The 19,130-nt window shown below is 38.6% G+C and overlaps 1 protein-coding gene across 1 annotated transcript in view; it reads right to left on the minus strand.

The window, feature by feature from the left end:
* Positions 1–19,130, minus strand: part of MARCHF11 (membrane associated ring-CH-type finger 11) — a 41,754-nt gene that overhangs the window by 4,861 nt on the left and 17,763 nt on the right. Inside the window, 1 exon segment of the mRNA XM_034759517.1 lies at positions 3,966–4,158. Within this exon segment, the coding sequence (XP_034615408.1) occupies positions 3,966–4,158 (193 nt within the window).

Here is a 19,130-nt window from a genome sequence, read left to right on the forward strand (position 1 = left end):
AATTTTGAAATTACTTTTTGAACCAAAAAGCAAAACATTCACTTTAAAAATGTTGAAATGATTTTTTTCAGAATTTTAAAGACTTTTTTTACTTAAAGAATTCAGCAAAATTGACACAAAAACCTGAAATATTTCAGCATCACTAAATCTGCATTTTTTTGCTGTAAAACATTTAAGCTGAAATATTTTGTCCAGCTCTAGTTGCCATGCTACTCATGCCGGAGGACATCTTCCAGAAGACCGTCTCCCAGAATCGTGCCTCTTGGAGAAGCAGGTTCTGGAGCAAAGTCTTAGTCCTTGTGGGCCCTTTTTGAGTTGGCCTTGCAGGCATGACAACTTTTAGCTAAATGCTCTTCCCTATGGAATAAATTGCCTGTCTCAAGTAGGGACCATCACAGGACAAAAGGAAAACAAACCCCTTAAAACTATTGTTTAGATGGGCCCACAAAAATGTGTGAATTGATCAAACAATTAACATGAAATATAAATAAATCTAACTTTAACAATACAACTATTTCAAAAACCACTTACAACTAGATTTGTTTAACATGAAGGAAAAGAGTTGGTGAGTAGAAAGATACTGCGGTACAGTTAGAGGGAGAGGTTATTTATACCATTGGTCTATAGAATGTTAGAGTGGGGGAATTGTACACACACTAACTGACAATTTACTACTTCGAAAAGGTTCCATTACCACGGCTTAGTCATTCTTTTCCAATAGTGTGACTATGTGGAGGCAATGTGATGAAGGAGAGCAGCCAGGTCCAAGCAATGGAAGAGCAGGAAGCTAATGTACTATTCCTTAAGGAATCCTTAAAGTTTTTGAATCCTAAATTCCTTTATTGAAAACACCTTGAGCATACTCTCTCTCTCTCTCTCTCTCTCTGATAATCCCAACAGGGACGCACTAATATCTGGCAATATCAATGTGTACAACTTTGACTGGTCACAGTTCCATTTAGTTCAAATGTGAAAGACTTCTCTGCAAATCTTGCATGCTTTGGAAATTTTCCTGTGAGAAAAACTTCATGCCCAGTTCAGATGCAGAATTGCATAGAGAATTGCCATATTTGACACTGATGTGACTAGAAGGGGATGCTGTAAGGAGGGACCCAGAATTTTCAGGGAAGATCAGAAGAGGATGAAGGGAACAACGGACACAAATTTCACCTTCATGTTAAAATGTGTAAGTTAAATTGATGTTGATAGACCTGTCCTGTGCATAGAGAATAAGAATAGTCTTGTAATATAAGGCAACTTTATTCTTTGTTAAATGTTACAGAAGTGGACTTCCTGTAAAACTGGATAGGCTGCAAATGGAACTGAACAGAGAATCCACGTAAGTTATTTATTGGGTGGCATACTGGTGAGCTGTAAGCTTTGACAGTTTTCTCTTGGTACAAATGAATGACAGGCTGGCAGATTAAAATGTATGAGACATTTTTTATATTACTTACTGGATAGGAGTGTGGATTGATGCAATGAAATAAGATTTAATGGAAAAATACTAAAAATAATCTGTTAAAGTTTCTAAATGTGCAGGTTTTTAATATAACTGTGCAGTTCTCACTAGCCAATTATTAAACTTCATTTCAAAATTATAAAAACAATAACACTTCAAGCAGTACAGATATTTACATTTCTCAGGTGGCTGAAAATATTTTATTGTTTATGCAGAGCCATAGATGTACATGACTTTAGACAACTGGAATAGGTCTTTGGTCATGGAGTTTACAACTCAGGACCTGACCCTGAAATTAACTATCCATGAGCGCACCCTTGTGCCTATGCAAATCCCCACTAAAATCAGTGAGGCTTTTCATGGGTGCAGGGACCCATCCACAGGGAATTTATTGCAGGATGATCACAAATAAAGGAGTGGGGCACTTAACTTTTAGACTTGTGCTTCATAACACTTCCGTTGGCTGCATCAACACTGCACAGGTCATAGTGTGTGAGGAACAGAGTATAGCATACATCTACTTGTTAGTCCATTTACATAATTTAGAGCTAATTGTTAAGAATTAAAGAGTAAGACAAAAACTTTCTAATGTAATAAAATCATTGCCCACTGAACTGCTGTTGGAAAGTTATATCTGTCACCAGATTGTCTTGTGGCTTTTTTAGATCATTCAGAAACCTAAACATTTGCATTCTAAGGAATTTAATTCAAATATTTTCAGTTAAAACAATTACTCAGATTAAAGTCCTTTATCCTATAGAAGTTACAATAACAGACACCCCTAACACAGAGTAAAGTTGGAGATGCTAATAGATATTTTAAAAATGTATAAGTGGTCTTGGATGCACATGTTTAAAATACAATAGGCTGCAGAAGATTACTTGAAAGTATATTGAATTTGAATGGTCTGAGCTGATCAGAAGTACAAAAATGCTGCACAATTACCAAACCAGTTAACCAGTTATTTCTTAATTCCCAGACACAAGTTTAGTAATTTAAAGTTATTAGGTAACATAATTGTTAAAAAAAACCCTACATACTAAGCTTACCATTAATTAAAAGTTAATGTTCAAGTAAGGAAACTATAGTTACAAAATGTAGATAGAGATGCTAATTAATGATATAAGTATTAATTATAAGACTGTAGTTATATGCATATATTTAGATATCTAAGGCCACTGGCAAGTTTCCAAGTAACACTACTGTATATTGTTTTAAATCTAGATGTTAAAATTTACATTGGACATTTCAGTGACTAGTTTATAACTCTTAGCAATCCTTTCTTAGAATTGAATTTCCTCATTAGTACAGCCAAAACCCTGTTCCATTGATACATTTAGTTTTATAAATACACTAATGTATTTTTATCTGTCTACAGATACTAAGCAATAAATTTTGAACTGATAAGAGTTTGATTTTTTGTAACAAATTAAACCAGTGAAAAAATTCAATTAACACAATTAGTTTCAAATAACTACGTTATCAACTGACCTGTATGATAATGTATACATGGTATAATAAGAGGCATATATAAAATTGAGTTAACAGCAACATTTGCAAAGCATTTTGAGATTTTTTTTTTAATTAAAAGCATTATACAGCATTTCATCATGTTATTGATATAAATATTCTGGGAACCTTAGTTCAAATTACTATGCCTTACTTACTCTAAGAGTGACTAAAATTCCTTTATTTTTACTTTAGTGTAACCTCTTTCACATTCAGCTCATAGTTGCTTTACTAACTATTTAAAAGTTTTTATTTAGACATTTGGGGATCAATATATTAAAGGAAGTACGTACACACACACACACACACACACACACAAACACAAAAGCTTTCAGAAAGTTGCATCTTCACTCTTTAAAAGTTCTGATGGCATCATAAACCACTTGAGGTCTGCTTTCATAGTATAATTAATAAATTAAAATACTTAGCACTTATATAGTGTTTTTTATCTGTTTAGGATATCAACAGAACTCTTGAATTAGTTCCTTCATCTCACTGCAGCAGTGCAGCCTATCCATTATACTCTATTTCTAGCATAGTGATTCACACAACTCTGTTCAGTGTAGTGTTAGATATGTAGTTCTACGAGAAAATCCTTCAGGGACCTATTCTATCCTTGACATATATAACTAACTCTGCTTAGCAACAAAGGAAGATTTGAGAGAACAGAACTATCATTAGTCCTTTTCATCAAATCTTTGTTATAATTTCACCTATTGACCCTCCTACACTTTACTATCCTTTTAAATTTCAAAGTAAGCAAAACTGATTGTGATTCTGGGAATTTAACTTTTAGGGAAAGTGATTTGATCAGTCTGTGGGTTGAGTTTTTGTTTGGTTTCTCTCTCACAGTGTCTCTACTTTTATAAAAGTCAAGTGTTTGCTAAATATGTCATCTAAGAATAAATAAGTAGAGAATTGAAGAGCTAAGGAAGTTTGACCCATAGTTATACTCTTAAACCACAATCTGTACTGATTAATGTTTTGAGCTTACCTATGCACACTAGATCCATAAAACCATACATTCCATAGCAGATTTGAAAAAGGATGTCCTTTCTTTGCCATACTGCATAGGGGCTGAAGGCTGACCATAGAAGCCAAGTCACACTTGCTACTAAGAACAGAGATCCTAGGATTACAGCAATCATCTGCACTTTCTCAACCAGTGTTATTGTAATGCTTTGCCACTAGAAGAGAAACAAAGTAGTGTAAGATAAAATATTACTTTTTGAAACTTACATTCAACTCCAGTTTTCTCCTGAAACCAGAAATCATTTTAATATTCATACAAATCTTCATAGATGTTTCCTAATATTCTTGACACTACAATTTATGAAGGAAAAAAAGACAGACCAGTAGTATAGAAATTGCTTATGTTCAAGTTTTTTTAATGTTGTCCATATCACCATCTAGAAATGTACTTTGGAAGATTTACATTTATTTCAATCCTGCTATGAATACATAGGACAAAAATATTCAGCATCGGGAAATGCAGCTTGCCTCTCACATCTATATAATGATTAGCATCAAGACACCATGGGAAGAACAATATCAAAGCCTTAGGTCACAGACCAGCGAAAGGCTGTGTACCTTTGTGGGCTTCATACAGAATGGGAGTCCAAGTAATAAACTTCACAGGCAACAATTGTTTAAAATAGACCTTATAGAAAGAGGATGGATTTGCAGAAGATGGCCTAATGGTAAATCCAGGAACAAGTGGCATATTATGAAGGAATAGTTTGTTTCCTATAACTAAGGTACTATATATATACAATACATTTTATCAGTATTTAAAATCTGTAGAACTATATTTGGATTTTATTAGGGTCATGTATTCAATAGCAAAATCATTTCATACTTCTCAGCTACAGCCATATAGCACCTTTGGCAGTTTTATGCTCTGTAATGCTATCAGTTAGACATTTCTGTTCTTCTCTTCTCACATTTACCAAAGTGAGACAGAACAAGAATAACTTTGTGCTAAATGTTAGAAATCAAAACAACACTCTTAAATGTAATAAAAATTAATTTTCACGAGTCACATAATTGTTAAGAATTAGTAGGAGCATTGCCAGCAGATCGAGGGAAGTGATTATTCCCCTCTATTTGGCACTGGTGAGGCCACATCTGGAGTATTGCGTCCAGTTTTGGTCCCCCCACTACAGAAGGGATGTGGAAAAATTGGAGAGAGTCCAGCAAAGGGCAACAAAAATGATTATGGGTCTGGGGCATGAGGACAGGCTGAGGGAACTGGGGTTATTTAGTCTGGATAAGAGAAGGGGGGTGGGGGATTTGATAGCAGCCTTCAACTACCTGAAGGGGGGTTCCAAAGAGGATGGCGCTAGGCTGTTCTCAGTGGTGGCAGATGACAGAACAAGAAGCAATGGTCTCAAGTTGCAGTGGGGGAGGTCTAGGTTGGATATTAGGAAACACTATTTCACTAGGAGGGTGGTGAAGCACTGGAATAGGTTACCTAGAGAGGTGGTGGAATCTCCATCCTTAGAGGTTTTTACAGCCTGGCTTGACAAAGCCTTGGCTGGGATGATTTAGTTGGTGTTGAGCAGGGGATTGGACTAGATGATCTCCTGAGGTCTCTTCCAACCTAATATTCTATGATTAAATTGTTTAGAATATGTGAAAAAGGTTAGCGATAAACTGATAAATAAACAAAACCTTCACAGTGCAATTTTGGCAAGTTTGAGATTCCTTTTTAAATAAACTTATGGTCATATGAGCTTGACTTTGGTTTTGGGTTTTCTTGTTTAATTTAAAAGAAAATTAATTGCCTGTTATAATTTTTTTTAAGATATCATCATTAAAGGTTTTCACTCTGGAGGGGAGAGGGAATACAAGTGTTTGGTTTGGGACAAAGATTACAGGACTCTACTCCTCCCCCTGAATTATTGAGGGACTACATCAATGGTTCCCATTTGGATTAAGGATGACATTCATAACCAGGAAAGAGGCAGGGACAATTGCTTTTCATAAGTGAGTAAATTGTATTTTGCCAATATCTTTTGATAATTGGCAATCTTCATTTCCAGGATGGCTGGTACCCCTTTATCTACTCTTTGCTTTTGAAAGCAGAAATGTAGGTGTGAGATACAAATCCTTGGATGGGTCTTAGGAACCTAAGTTTCCACCAGTAAAGTTCCCTACATGCCAGAATTTCTGCCGGTAGGCATGTGCAATAGCACCTAAATCCTGATGCCGCTGAGCTGCTCAGCATTCCAGCTCATGTCTAATCCCTTCTGAGATTCACAAACTAGGTGTTCCCTTGCCTATTACACCTGCACGAGCTGATCTGGTTGCCATACTCTTAGCATGCCTACCACACCAAAGACAGCTGGGGGATAGAGAGAGCAAGTCCCACTATCTCCATCAGCCCTGTGGTAAGAGCACTCACCTGGGATGTGGGAGACCCAAAATTCAACTGCGCTGCTTGATTTGGAGCAGAGACTTAGACTCATGTCGCCCAGGTGAGTGCACTAACCACCCAGCTATTCTGCATGGACCTCTTTCAATCTCTCTTGTTGAAGTAGTTCCACTTTGTATAACTAATGAAATATTCATTGGGCCAGAAAGAGAATAAAAATTATTCTATAATCCAGAAGTTAAAGCACTCATCTGGAAGATACAAGAACTGAAGTTAAGTTCTTTCTCCAATTCAGGCAGAACAGGGATTTGAAAACAGATCTCCTACATCCCAGATGAGTACCCTAATTACTGTAATGTAATGTAATCAGCTGTAATGGAGTGGGGGAAGGGGGTCTGTGATGGGGTGCATAAACCCTATACCAAGAAGGTGAGGATTAATGAACTTCTCTGGCCTCAAGCAGCCCTGCCCCACCACACCTGCAAGGCATGTCAGGCTTGGAGAGAAGATATAAAAGACAGAAGCTCAGCTAATGGGAGATCTGGAAGGGAAACAGACCTTTGCTCTTCAGCCCTAAAGTGCCTGGCTGAAGGCAGGAGCTGCTTGGATAACTGCATTTTGAAGCCCTTGCCAAGACAATGGAGAGCTTGAGTCTGAAACAGTATTTTGGGACTATTACTAGAGACTTGCCTGCAAGTGCCAAACTGGGCTATGGCCTATCAGCAGCTGTCTGAAGGAAGTGTCCTGCCATGACCTTGTGTTGGTTCATTTGTGATTGGTTTGCCTTTTGATCTTTGATAGCCCTGGAAGGATTGGACTTCTACCGATTCAGTTGGAGGGCTTAGTTTACCACAACCAGACTTGTACTTTTGGCTGCCTGGAGATGGAAGACCAAAGGCCGGGTGAGTTCAGAATCCTATTATGCTTGTAGGCAGGCCAATTATGACAGGGGTTTTGGGTTTAGTGTTGTTAGAAATGTCTGACCTGGCTTTGTTACCTAATTCCACAAGAGGTAACATTGCTGTGAATCTTAGGTGGAGGGAAGTGCCTTTGAGGTGCAGGGTTAAGTTCTATCCCTCTCCACAGCATTTCCTGTGGGTTAGCTTAGGTGGATCCCTGCTCAGTTGCCTTTCTTGGGTACCCAACTCTTCCCCATGTATTGTATAGGATGCCTGGACATTTAACTGAGAATTTCACTGGGCAGTAGGGTGTCTGAGAGTTAGGTGTTTCAGTGTTGCAATGCCCAAGTCCGTTTGCAGACCTAACCCACAGTGACTAACGTGTATATATTATTTGGCCGTGCATGAAGATATTTAAATCTCTACACATTCTGCATATAAAATGATTGGGAGCACGTTACAGCAACACTGGTTTCTGCAATAATTTATGTAGAAGGCCAGTGTAATATTGTAAGAACAAAAAAGGATATTTAACCATCTTCTGCACAATATTTTTTCATTGACAATTATGTGGATGTTGGGGGCCAGGAAAGAATTGTACATATTATACTGTGTAACTTATGGCAACAAAAATGTTATCTACCTAGGGGTTGTTTTTGTACCTAAGGATATAAGGGAGGACAGCTTGCATTTAAGGGACACTATGATAAAAGTCAAAAGAAATCAACATAAAATTTTGACATTCTATTTAGACTTTTTGCCTCCCATCTAAGAATTCTACAACTGGTGTAACTCTATTTTTAGCTATACCAGTGTAATATCCATTGAAGTCATTGGGAGTTAAACTTATTGGACAAAAATCATATATATATATATATTACTTTGTGCCATTGTTTCTAGTAATCTATCTTTACACAAGCTTTAAAGAAAAGCCACTTCTCAGTGGTATTTACTGAAATGAAAATGTAGACAGGTATAAAACCTTGCAGATCTATCAAAAACACATTAGGAATTATACTTAACCATTTTTGTAATTCATTCAACTGATGCATTTTGCTGCATTTTAATACTTTTAAAAATGGAAACTGTTCACATTAGAAATACTTTAGAATTTCCCTGCAATATTTCACTGAGCATGTATTTAGCATTTAAAAGATAAACGAATATATTATTTGAATTAAAAATGGCTCAAGTTCTCCATTTATGGTTTAGTGTGGTTACTAATGAAGGTAGACATAATTCAAGACTGGATTGGCTTCCATTCAGTAGACCTGTGGGAATTAGGGTACTGAAGAGAATTAGCTGACTCTCAGGAGACTGGATTATGACCAGATCCACAGCTCACTACCATTGTCATAATTTGCTGGTTTATACCAGATGGGGATCTAGCCCCATAGTTTCACAGCAATCTATCCTAAATTTACTAGGAGTTAATCTAAACAGATACTTGTCTGTGGGCACAATTCCTTTTTGACATTGGAAATGATGTGGTAGGAAAGTCATGTTTAGTGAAATAGTAAGCAAATGGACAACCTATCCTGGAAAAGGAAGAATAGGAAATGCATAATTTTTAAATTCTCTGTTGCTAGCTGAGATTTTTATTTAAATCTTAGTATCAGCAGACTAACTGGTGTTCAAGGGTTTGGATGGGGGAAGTAACCTTAATGTTTAATGTAGCTACTGTTTGGGTATGTCTACACTTTGAGCTGGGGATGTGATTTCCAGCTTGAGGAGACATACCTGTGCTAGTTCTGATCTACCTAGTTTGTTAAAAATAGTATAGATGGTGTAGTGCGAGCGGGAAGAGGAGTTAGGGGCCCAAGTACTTGCCTATGGTCTTGGATGGATACCTACTCAGGACAGCTAGCCCCTCCCATCACTCATGCTACTGCAGCTACACTGTTTTCTTAATGTGCTAGCTTAAGAGGGGATGCAGTTCATCCATTTCAAAAGTGTGGTAGACCCACAATTCAGTGCTTAGATGATACACTGATAGGTACCTTAGAAATATAATTAATTAGATAGACAGATGTCTATCTGCAACTAAACAATCCTGCCACATGGCATTTTTTAAAAAGCCAATGTTGTCTGCCCCTATTGGACAGATGGATGATTTGGTTAGAAAACTGATCGTAATATCACAGTACTCATTTTTACACTCTAATACAATAGCATTTTATCATTTTCCATCAGCCCAGTTGAAGAAACTGCCTTCTACCAATTTGTCATGTTCAATCTTAGAGAAATTTCCCTCTTGAATTTTAAAATGAGTGTATTTTTTTAATGAATAGATACTTGAGTCCAAGCTGGCACTTCATTGTCCTTGCAAGATCCAGTATAGAACTGGATACAATCCAGTATATGATCCTGCCCACAAAATCGAAAGCTTTGCATTACAGAAGTGCAAAAGCTGTAAATACCATACTAACTTCTCTCATATGGAGTCTAATTTTGAAAGCTCTGTACATAGAGATTCTGTTTTGTAAGTTGCATGTGTGAAAAGTTTGTAGTGTAGGCCCCAAATTTTGTAATTCCCTGCATAGTAAAAATTTTTGAATACTTCAGCCAAAATTGTGAAAGGACCCCAAAAATCTCCAAATGAAAACTTTTATCCAGACATAAGATTTCCAGTGGTTCTGTTTATTTGTCAGCTTTTAGTTAGTAACCAGTTATTGTGAACTGATAGTATTTAGAAGTAGGTATAGTAACTTCTGGTAGCAAAATACTTGTTTTAGTTTAATACAAAAATGACCCTTCTGCATCGGCGTTATTTGTTATGACACACTGGAATACATTCTCACAGAAATGAAATTTCATAAATATGCATTACAGAAAGTCTATTTCCACCAATCACAAAGAACAACTAGCATGAAAGTTTGTTTTTCTGAAACTTATCTGAAATACATAGTTATAGTAATTTCATATGACTAAGCCCCTTCTTGTAGGCAGTCACTAGCTAAGCAACTGAAGTCTTTGTCATAAGAACAAGACTCATTTTATGGAATCAAAAACTATTTAAGCTTTGTCTAATTGGCTATGATTATTTATAGCTCTTTACTACACACCATGTTGCATTCTGTTAAAAGATTAAGTGACTGAAACATCACATGAATTACTTACCGTCAGCAAGTCTTTTCAGTGTAATTGTTGCTGTTTGTCTCAATCTTTTAATGGGAGTTAATGTTGAGAGGCTGCACTAAGCATTTTATAAACTGATTTAACATTCAAAATCGAATTAATTTAGTTATTGAAACGAAAAATGTAATTCTAATTTAAACCATTATTTGCAACAAATACTTCTCATTTTCTTGATTTGGTAACTTGCCTAAATAAGGTGTTATGAAACATGAATATAAATTGTTCCCTTTATCTCTAGATTTTTTTTAACTTACAGAGCACTTTGCTAAAATGACCTTTCTAATTAGGGAATGTATAGTCAGCAAATCAAAAATTTTAAAGATGCTTTTTTCAATATAGACATATGTGAAGAAAGTGGAGAAAGACACCCTGAAAAATAAATATTTCTTGAAGAGAAATCATCTTTAAATGTAACTCTATATATTAACTATATATAAAATCATTTATAGTCTCTGAACGTTATTAAACCTGTCTGCTAACTATTTAAGTCTAATTTTTGGTTTAGCCAGAAAAATATTTGCCACGTCAAAATCTTTGAATAAGAGCATTCCAATCCATGTTAGAAACCATGGGAGAGGGTTGTTGGGTAAATTGTGCCAGTGCAATCCACAATTTACATGTTTGCACAGATTCTACACTACTAGACTGTACTCATGCAGCTACTTCACTTTGACTAATATCTCCATTGTAGACATAGCCCTTACAGAGAAAACAACATGCAAGTGCAAAATTCTGATTTTTGTAGCATTTTACACCCACTTAGCCAGGTATATAAGACTACACAAAGTAAAAGGCATTGGGGACTTGGGTTCCTTATATTCATTAAAAACACTGTTACACTAATCCGCATGGAGATTGTACTATAACATTCTTCCTGCTTTCCTTTGAAAACAAATCACATTTTCCCCTATGTCATAACTATAAAGGGAAGGGTAACAGCTCTCCTGTGTACAGTACTATAAAATCCCTCCTGGCCAGAGACTCCAAAATCCTTTTACCTGTAAAGGGTTAAGAAGTTCAGGTAACCTGGCTGACACCTGACCCAAAGGACCAATAAGGGGACAAAATACTTTCAAATCTTGGGGGGGGGGAGGCTTTTGTTTGTGCTCTTTGTTTGGGAAGTTGTTCGCTCTTGGGACAAAGAGGGACCAGACATCAATCCAGGCTCTCCACATCTTTCTGAACAAGTCTCTCATATTTCAAACTTGTAAGTAAACAGCCAGGCAAGGCGTGTTAGTTTACCTTTGTTTTCTCAACTTGTAAATGTACCTTTTACTAGGGTGTTTACCTCTGTTTGCTGTAACTTTGAACCTAAGGCTAGAGGGGGGTCCTCTGGGCTCTTTAAGTTTGATTACCCTGTAAAGTTATTTTCCATCCTGATTTTACAGAGGTGATTTTTACCTTTTCTTTAATTAAAAGCCTTCTTTTTAAGAACCTGATTGATTTTCTTTGTTTTTAGATCCAAGGGGATTGGATCTTGATCCACCAGGGGTTGGTGGAAGGGAGGAGGGGGAATGGTTAATTCCTCCTTGTTTTAAGATCCAAGGGGTTTGGATCTGTATTCACCAGGGAATTGGTGACGAGTCTCTCAAGGCTACCCAGGGAAGGAAATTAGCCTTGAGAGTGGTGGCAGCAGACCAGATCTAAGCTGGTAGTTAAGCTTAGAAGTTTCATGCAGGCCCCCACATTTGTACCCTAAAGTTCAAAGTGGGGAAGCAGCCTTGACACCCTACATTTACATTAATGTTTTTGAAGACCCACTTGGATATTTTGCTTTGCTAATCCACCAAAGGCCTTAGCCTCATGTAGAACTCCCTTTGAATTATATGGGAGTTTTACTAGTGCATCAGTGGCAAGTCATATCTCTGACTCTGACCCCAGATACACTGTTCTTCTATTTAAGTAGTCTGGTTATTTTTCAAAATAACTTCCTTTCATAGGATATCTGTCCCCTTTAAGAGGAGTCCAGGCCCAGTCTGCCAGTGATAGGCTTCATTCGAAGAATGAGCCCATCTCAGCTCACGTGTAAGTAATTAACTGCCGAGGTGGCTGGTTGGCATCTGGTTGGCTAGTGAGCACCTGACCTGATAAAAGGCTATCAGAATGCAGTTAAAGAAGAGGTACCCCCAGAAAGAGGAGGATCCTAAGGAAAGCATCTTAGAGAGGGCTTTTCTAGATAGCTGTGCAGTAGGTGTAGCTTGCAAAGGAGCTGCATGCTAGCTAGAGAAGAGCTACAGCTGGCAGGAAGGTCCTGGCTTCAGGGAACAAATCAAAGTTCAGTACCTTGTGAATGAACAGCCTGGACTGTGGGACTGAAACTCAGATGGAGTTTGCCTCCCTGCTAAGAAGCCTTTGTGAAGCTCTTTCTTGTGCTCCTGTTGATCTTTCCTTTTAACAAATGAGACTCTCAGAAGGGTGGTAAGGTGAAGGTGTGCTGTGCTGAATTTATTGATAACTAAACTGGAGAAACTAAGACAGGGTGTACCTGCAGTGCCACACCTGGTTGCAGGGTCCTCAGCTGCTGTAAATCATCAACATTTACTTTAAAATAATGATGCTAATTTACACCATTTGCAAATCTGGCCCATGTTTTTAAAATGACAAATTTAAACTATCCAGCATTAACTGAGTCACAACTTAGAGAAGGAAAGTGATATGGTTTTCACTTAACACAATATAGTATATACATAAGAGCTGCCATATTGGGTCAGACCAATGGTCTATCTAACCCAGTGTCATGTCTCTGACAGTGGCCTATACCCAAGCTTCAGGGGGAGTGTACTGAACAGGGCAGTTGGAATGATCCATCCCTGTCTTTCTCTGCCAGCTTCTGGTAGTCAAAGGTTTAGGGTTGCTCTGAACATGGGGGTTGCATCTCTGACCATCTTGGCTAATAGCCATTGATGGACCTACCCATCCTTTTGCAGGTGTTCTTTAAACAGGAATGCATGGAAATTATTTTTACAAAAGTTTCTCAACTGTAGCAACAGGTACTGAATGTTAGGCAATAGACAGGTGAACAGAAGCAAAACACCAAAACTATGTTGTAAATCTCTCACTCTTTCTTCAGGACTTGCAACTTGAAGCTCCAAGAAATGTACTGGGCCTGATTCTTCTGAGTTATCGCTCTGTAAATCAGGAGTGGTATTTCTGAAGTCAGTGAAGTTACTTTGGTGTAAAATCAGTGTAAAGTGAGACTGATCATCATCTCACTGCCTTTTGCTCTGAAGGGACATCTTACCATATCTAACACGCCCTTACCATTCTTTAAATGTGTCAATAAAATAGTGGACAAAAGAGAAGCAGTTGATATTTATGTGAACTTTCAAAAAGCCTTTGAAAAGTACTTCACAAGAGACTACTATTCTCACTTGGAAGTGAGAGAAAAAGTACTGTCATGGATCAGAAATTGACTAAAATAGAAAACAAAGAATAGGAATAAACAATCAATTTTCATCCCGGCAAAAGATTAATAATGGGGAGCCAAAGACAAAGCTAAGTGGTGTTCAACATATGTATTATCTGGAGGTGAACAGTAAGGTGGTAGAATTTTCAGGTAACACAATTATTTAGGTTCCTCAAGACTGAGAGGACGAAGGAAACTTGGAGGGATTTAAGCAAGCTAGATAAATGGAAGATGAAGTCCAATGTTGACAAATGCAAAATAATGCACACAGGAGGGAATAACTTAATCTACTCATACACCTAACTAGGTTCTTAATTAACTGTAACCACTTAAAAGAGGTGGACACCATTGCTAGCAGCCCCAAGTCACTTTGAAATATCACTTTATTAAACGTATGGCAGCAGCAGTAATCAAAAAAGCAAAGTGTTAAGATTTATAAGGAATTAAAATAAAGAGTAATACCGAAAACACTACATTGTCATTATCTACATTATGTACTTATGTGGAATCGTTTCAGTTTGGGTCACCCTATTGCAAAGGGGTTCAGGGATAGGTAATCTCAATTATGTTAGAGGCATGGAAAAACTCTCATATGAGGAGAGAGTGAAAAGATTGGAATTACTTGCAATAGAGGAAATGAATGAGAAGTTATGATTAAAAATAAGGGTATGGTGAATGTAGATTATGCACTGATATCTGCCCATGCTCCTACTACAAGTATAAGAAGACATTCAATTAAATTGAATGGAACACATTTAAAACTGAAAAGAAATACTTTTTCATGTGATACACAACTAGCCTGTGGAATTCAGCATTACAAAATATCACTGCGGCCAAGAGTTTAACAGGATTCAAAAAAGCATTGTTTTAGAAGGATTACAAGAATATCTAAAATTATGATTGTAAGGATTTTTTTTTTTAAATTGGCATAGATAGAAACTCTTTTGCTTCAGGACATAAACCAACCTCTACCTACTGGGAGGTTAGAAATGGAATTATCGGGTCACACATTTTCTAAGGCTAGGTCTACACTACCCGCCTGAATTGGCGGGTAGAAATCAATCTCTCGGGGATCGAATTATCGCGTCTTGTCGGGACGCGACAATCGATCCCCAAATCGACGCGCTTACTCCACCAGCGGAGGTAGGAGTAAGCGCCGTCGACGGGGAGCCGCGGAGGTCGATTTTGACGCCGTCCTCACAGCGGGGTAAGTCGGCTCTGATACGTCGAATTCAGCTACGCTATTCACGTAGCTGAATTTGCGTATCTTAAATCGACCGCCCCTCCCCCGTAGTGAAGACCTGCCCTAAGTGCCTTCTGCAAGGTTCTTGAATCTTCCTCTGAAATACCAGCTGTTAGCCACTAGTGTGATCCAGCATGACAATTCCATTGTTCCTATGCTGAGGAATTCAGAGCTACCGTAGAACCCCACCAGACATAGAGCCATGTTATGAAGGTTAAACAAGCATCGCTTTGAATATATTGTGCAGTTTTGCAAAATATTAAAGATTATTTTATTTCAATGATTATTTAGAATGCCTAAAAATCTGCAAAACCACACAATGTACTACAAAAGCAGTACCTACCTGACTCCCCTTTAACCCACAGGCAGTTCTATGCTCAGGGGAGATTTTGTGATAACTTATAGCATAATGGATGTTGATGTGTCACGTCAGAGTAGGTGCTGGCACCTGGACATGTTACTGGATCTAAGGAGAAGAAGCAAATTATTTTTTAACATTGTGTTAAATCTCCCTCTCCTGGCTATGTGGGCATTGACCATGTATTGCTACAGCTGAGGAAAGTTTTTATGAAGCCAATTTGCTGTTCACCTCTAAATACTATGACTAAGCTGAATAGAGACCAACTGGAAGACATAAAGGCTTTTTCCCTGCTCTGATTGCCAGTTCCAGATTGTTCCAACAAATAAATGTTAATCATAATATTCATTATGCAAAACAGAATTTGCAACCTGCTTGTATACATGTAAGATTCTTATGCAAGCAAAAAAGAACCCAACATTTTTGTGAGCTCAACAGATGTTTTGGAAGTACATGTTTAACTTCTTTTATTTTAATGGAAAATATGACTAAACATTCAGAGAACCCACTTTCTCTGATGCATAGCAACAGTCACAATGTTCCATATGCATGATTTCCTATGTAGAGAATGTACAATATACTTGTTGCTAACTTAATGACCAAATAGATTACATGTTGGCAAGCTTATTTATTTTTAAGCACAAGCTTCTTCTATATTTTAAATTATAGGATATATCTTTGTCTAGAAGGAAGCACAGTTATGTCAGTGCAGACTCTGCCTTTGATGGCTGTACATTTTGATTAAACATAAAAACTCAGGGTGCTTATAGTTAATAATGGGCACCCTATCTTTTGTGTCCCACAGATTTATCATGCAGAGCACTGCTAAATTTGCTTATGTATACCTTATCAGCCCCGTTGCGACAAATTATGTCCTTCTTTGTTCCTTACCTTCAAGCTAGAACACTGATGTAATTTTGGAGGTTCTGGAGCTATTTCTGTTCTGCTACAGCCTTTTTATACTGTTCTGGTGGAGTAAACAAACTTAAGATATCAGAACCAGCCCTTGGTGAATTCCTTTGGTATAATAGCCAATGCAGCATAGAGCTGCAAAAGGGGCTGGTTATTCTGAGCTCTGGAACTGCCGGAGGTCCACTGCAGTTGATTATAAGTTAGAGCAGTCCTGAAGCCAGACCAGAACAGTCAAGGAGATCTAAAGATGCCAGTTATGTTTGCTCCCTCACATTCATGCAGCAAACATACCTCAGGTAGAATGGAGAATCAGCCCTTTTTGTTGGTTAAATGCATTGGTTCATGAAGCAGTCTTTGACAATTTCTGCTACCCCATAAGCCAAATGTGCACTACAAGTCTTCAGAAGCTGTGTGGTGCCTATAAGAAACTTTACTGTGATCTTTGGTATCTACAAGGACATCAGATATGAACCACAACACATGTCAGAAATTGAGTTTTATTTTGGTGCCGTGAAGTATGTTTAATGTGCTTAATTTGAAAATGAATACCTCACATTTACTTCAGCATGTATGTAGCTGTAGAAGACTACAATCGTATGACAAAATTCTGCTCCCCTCACACTTTTAATTTTCTCATAGGGAATCTGATTTCAAATTGCTAGATGGATAATTAATATTAATATATCTAAGGCTAAGTAACAATAGAAGGGTCCACAAAGATAATGGCAAAGCGAAGAGTAGAATCTTCAACTTTTGCTGCTTTGGTATAATCACTGACAGCCATTTATGTTATAATATTCAGCAGAAAAAAATGAAATATTATATGTTCTCTATTGACAATATAGACACATGAAAATTGTCACCTCATACCTGGAGCCAGTGCTAATGTGAAATGTTTTCTGCGAGCAGTTAAGCTGGCACTAGTGTGGTTTTGTCCAGTTAGTGACTACTACGATATTAAAATAAAATCATATAGTAAAGAGACTCTCTTCCCATGCAGAAGATTGAGTGTTCTATTTGTTGGAATGATAGAATCTCACTTATTTCAAATTAGGAAATCTAGATTATTAGGTTCTAGTTGGTGGTTTGTTTATTTTCTTTAAATGTAGAGCTAATGCTCACTTAGTATTATTGGGTTGAATGCTCTAGATCAGGGGTGGGAAAACTTTTTTTGGCCTGATGGCCACATCAGGGTTCCGAAACTGTATAGAGGGCCAGGTAAGGAAGGCCGTGCCTTCCCAAACAGCCTGGCCCCTGCCCCCTGACTGCCCCCCCCACAACCCCCCACCCCCCCCACCCCCCCCCCTCCCTGCCCCCCCCCCCCCCGCCCCCTGACTGCCCTGACCCCTATCCACACCCCCGCCCCATGACAGGCTCCCCCAGGACTCCCACGCCTATCCAATCACTCCCTGTCCCCTGACTGCCCCTCAGAATCCCCTGTCCCTTATCCAACCCACCACTCCCTGCTCCCTTACCAGGCCGCTTAGAGCACCAGGACTGGCAGCCACACCGCCGCGCAGGCTAGAGCACTGGGGCAGGCTGGTGGCTCTCACAGCTGCGCTGCCAAGCAGGAGCTTGCAGCCCTGCCGCCCAGAGCGCTGGTGGCCCGGTGAGCTGAGGCTGGGGGCGGGGACAGCAGGGGAGGGGCTGGGGGCTAGCCTCCCCAGCCGGGAGCTCAAATGCTGGGCAGGACAGTCCTGCAGGCCGGAAGTGGCCCGGGGGGGTGTAGTTTGCCCACCTCTGCTCTAGGTACTAGTTCAGATCCTCTGGAGATGTCCTTCTGTAGCACCACAGTTCAATCTGCTTGGGCACTAGCAGGAAAGAATTAAGAGTCTTGCTGCTGTCAGTTTGTGTCACAGGGCCCTGGTCAGCTGGGAGGAGTAGTTGCAGAAAAAGCCATGCTCAGCCTCTGCATCACCAGGAAGGCGCATGCTCAGTTGCTCCATGGAGGATGCCACATGCACAATCCAGTCAGTAGGTAGGAGCTGTGTTGGGATGGAATAGGGTTATTGAAAGTATACCCTTCAGCAAATAAAACTGACAGCCTCCAACAAACTTCTATGGAACATATGTGCACTGTGGTCTTTTTTGCAGAGGCTTCTAACTTGACCAAACCTGAATAGACTTTCATGGGAATAACAAGAGACATCCCTGAAACCAGAATGAAGCCCCTGTCAAACTTCAAGTCTTTGGTTCAAAGCATACAGATGCTAGAGCTCATCAGTGAAATGGCTGGAAATGGCTTGACCATTTTTGCTGACCCAGCATGGGAAACTTTAGCCCATATGATTAACATTTGACAAAAGTATAAGCAACTGAAAATGGGATCTTACAATGGAAAGTGTTAGGCAGCCTTATTTATACATATCAATACCAGCACCAGCTATGCTACTTTGTACTCATTTAGCATTTTTCATCTATAGATCTCAAAGCACTTTGCAAATGTTGACAAGTGCCACTATTCCCATTTTACAGATGAGGAAAGTGAGATGCAGAGGTTAAGCAATTTACCCAAGGTCACATGGCAAATAAATCAAAGCCTGTCTACCTGTTTATCAATGTTACTATATTTTATGCTATCTAAGTGATTTCCAGGCAAATTAGAACTGTGTAGCAAGATTATTAGTTGACTTCTGGAATCTTCTGTTCTTCTCCCATACTTTGGTAAAGGAGGCTCTCCTTGAAATGAGTCAAGTATCAGAGGGGTAGCCGTGTTAGTCTGAATCTGTAAAAAGCAACAGAGGGTCCTGTGGCACCTTTGAGACTAACAGAAGTATTGGGAGCATAAGCTTTCGTGGGTAAGAACCTCACTTCTTCAGATGCAAGT

Source organism: Trachemys scripta, chromosome 2, assembly GCF_013100865.1.
Source record: "Trachemys scripta elegans isolate TJP31775 chromosome 2, CAS_Tse_1.0, whole genome shotgun sequence".
NCBI classification, from domain to species: domain Eukaryota; kingdom Metazoa; phylum Chordata; order Testudines; family Emydidae; genus Trachemys; species Trachemys scripta.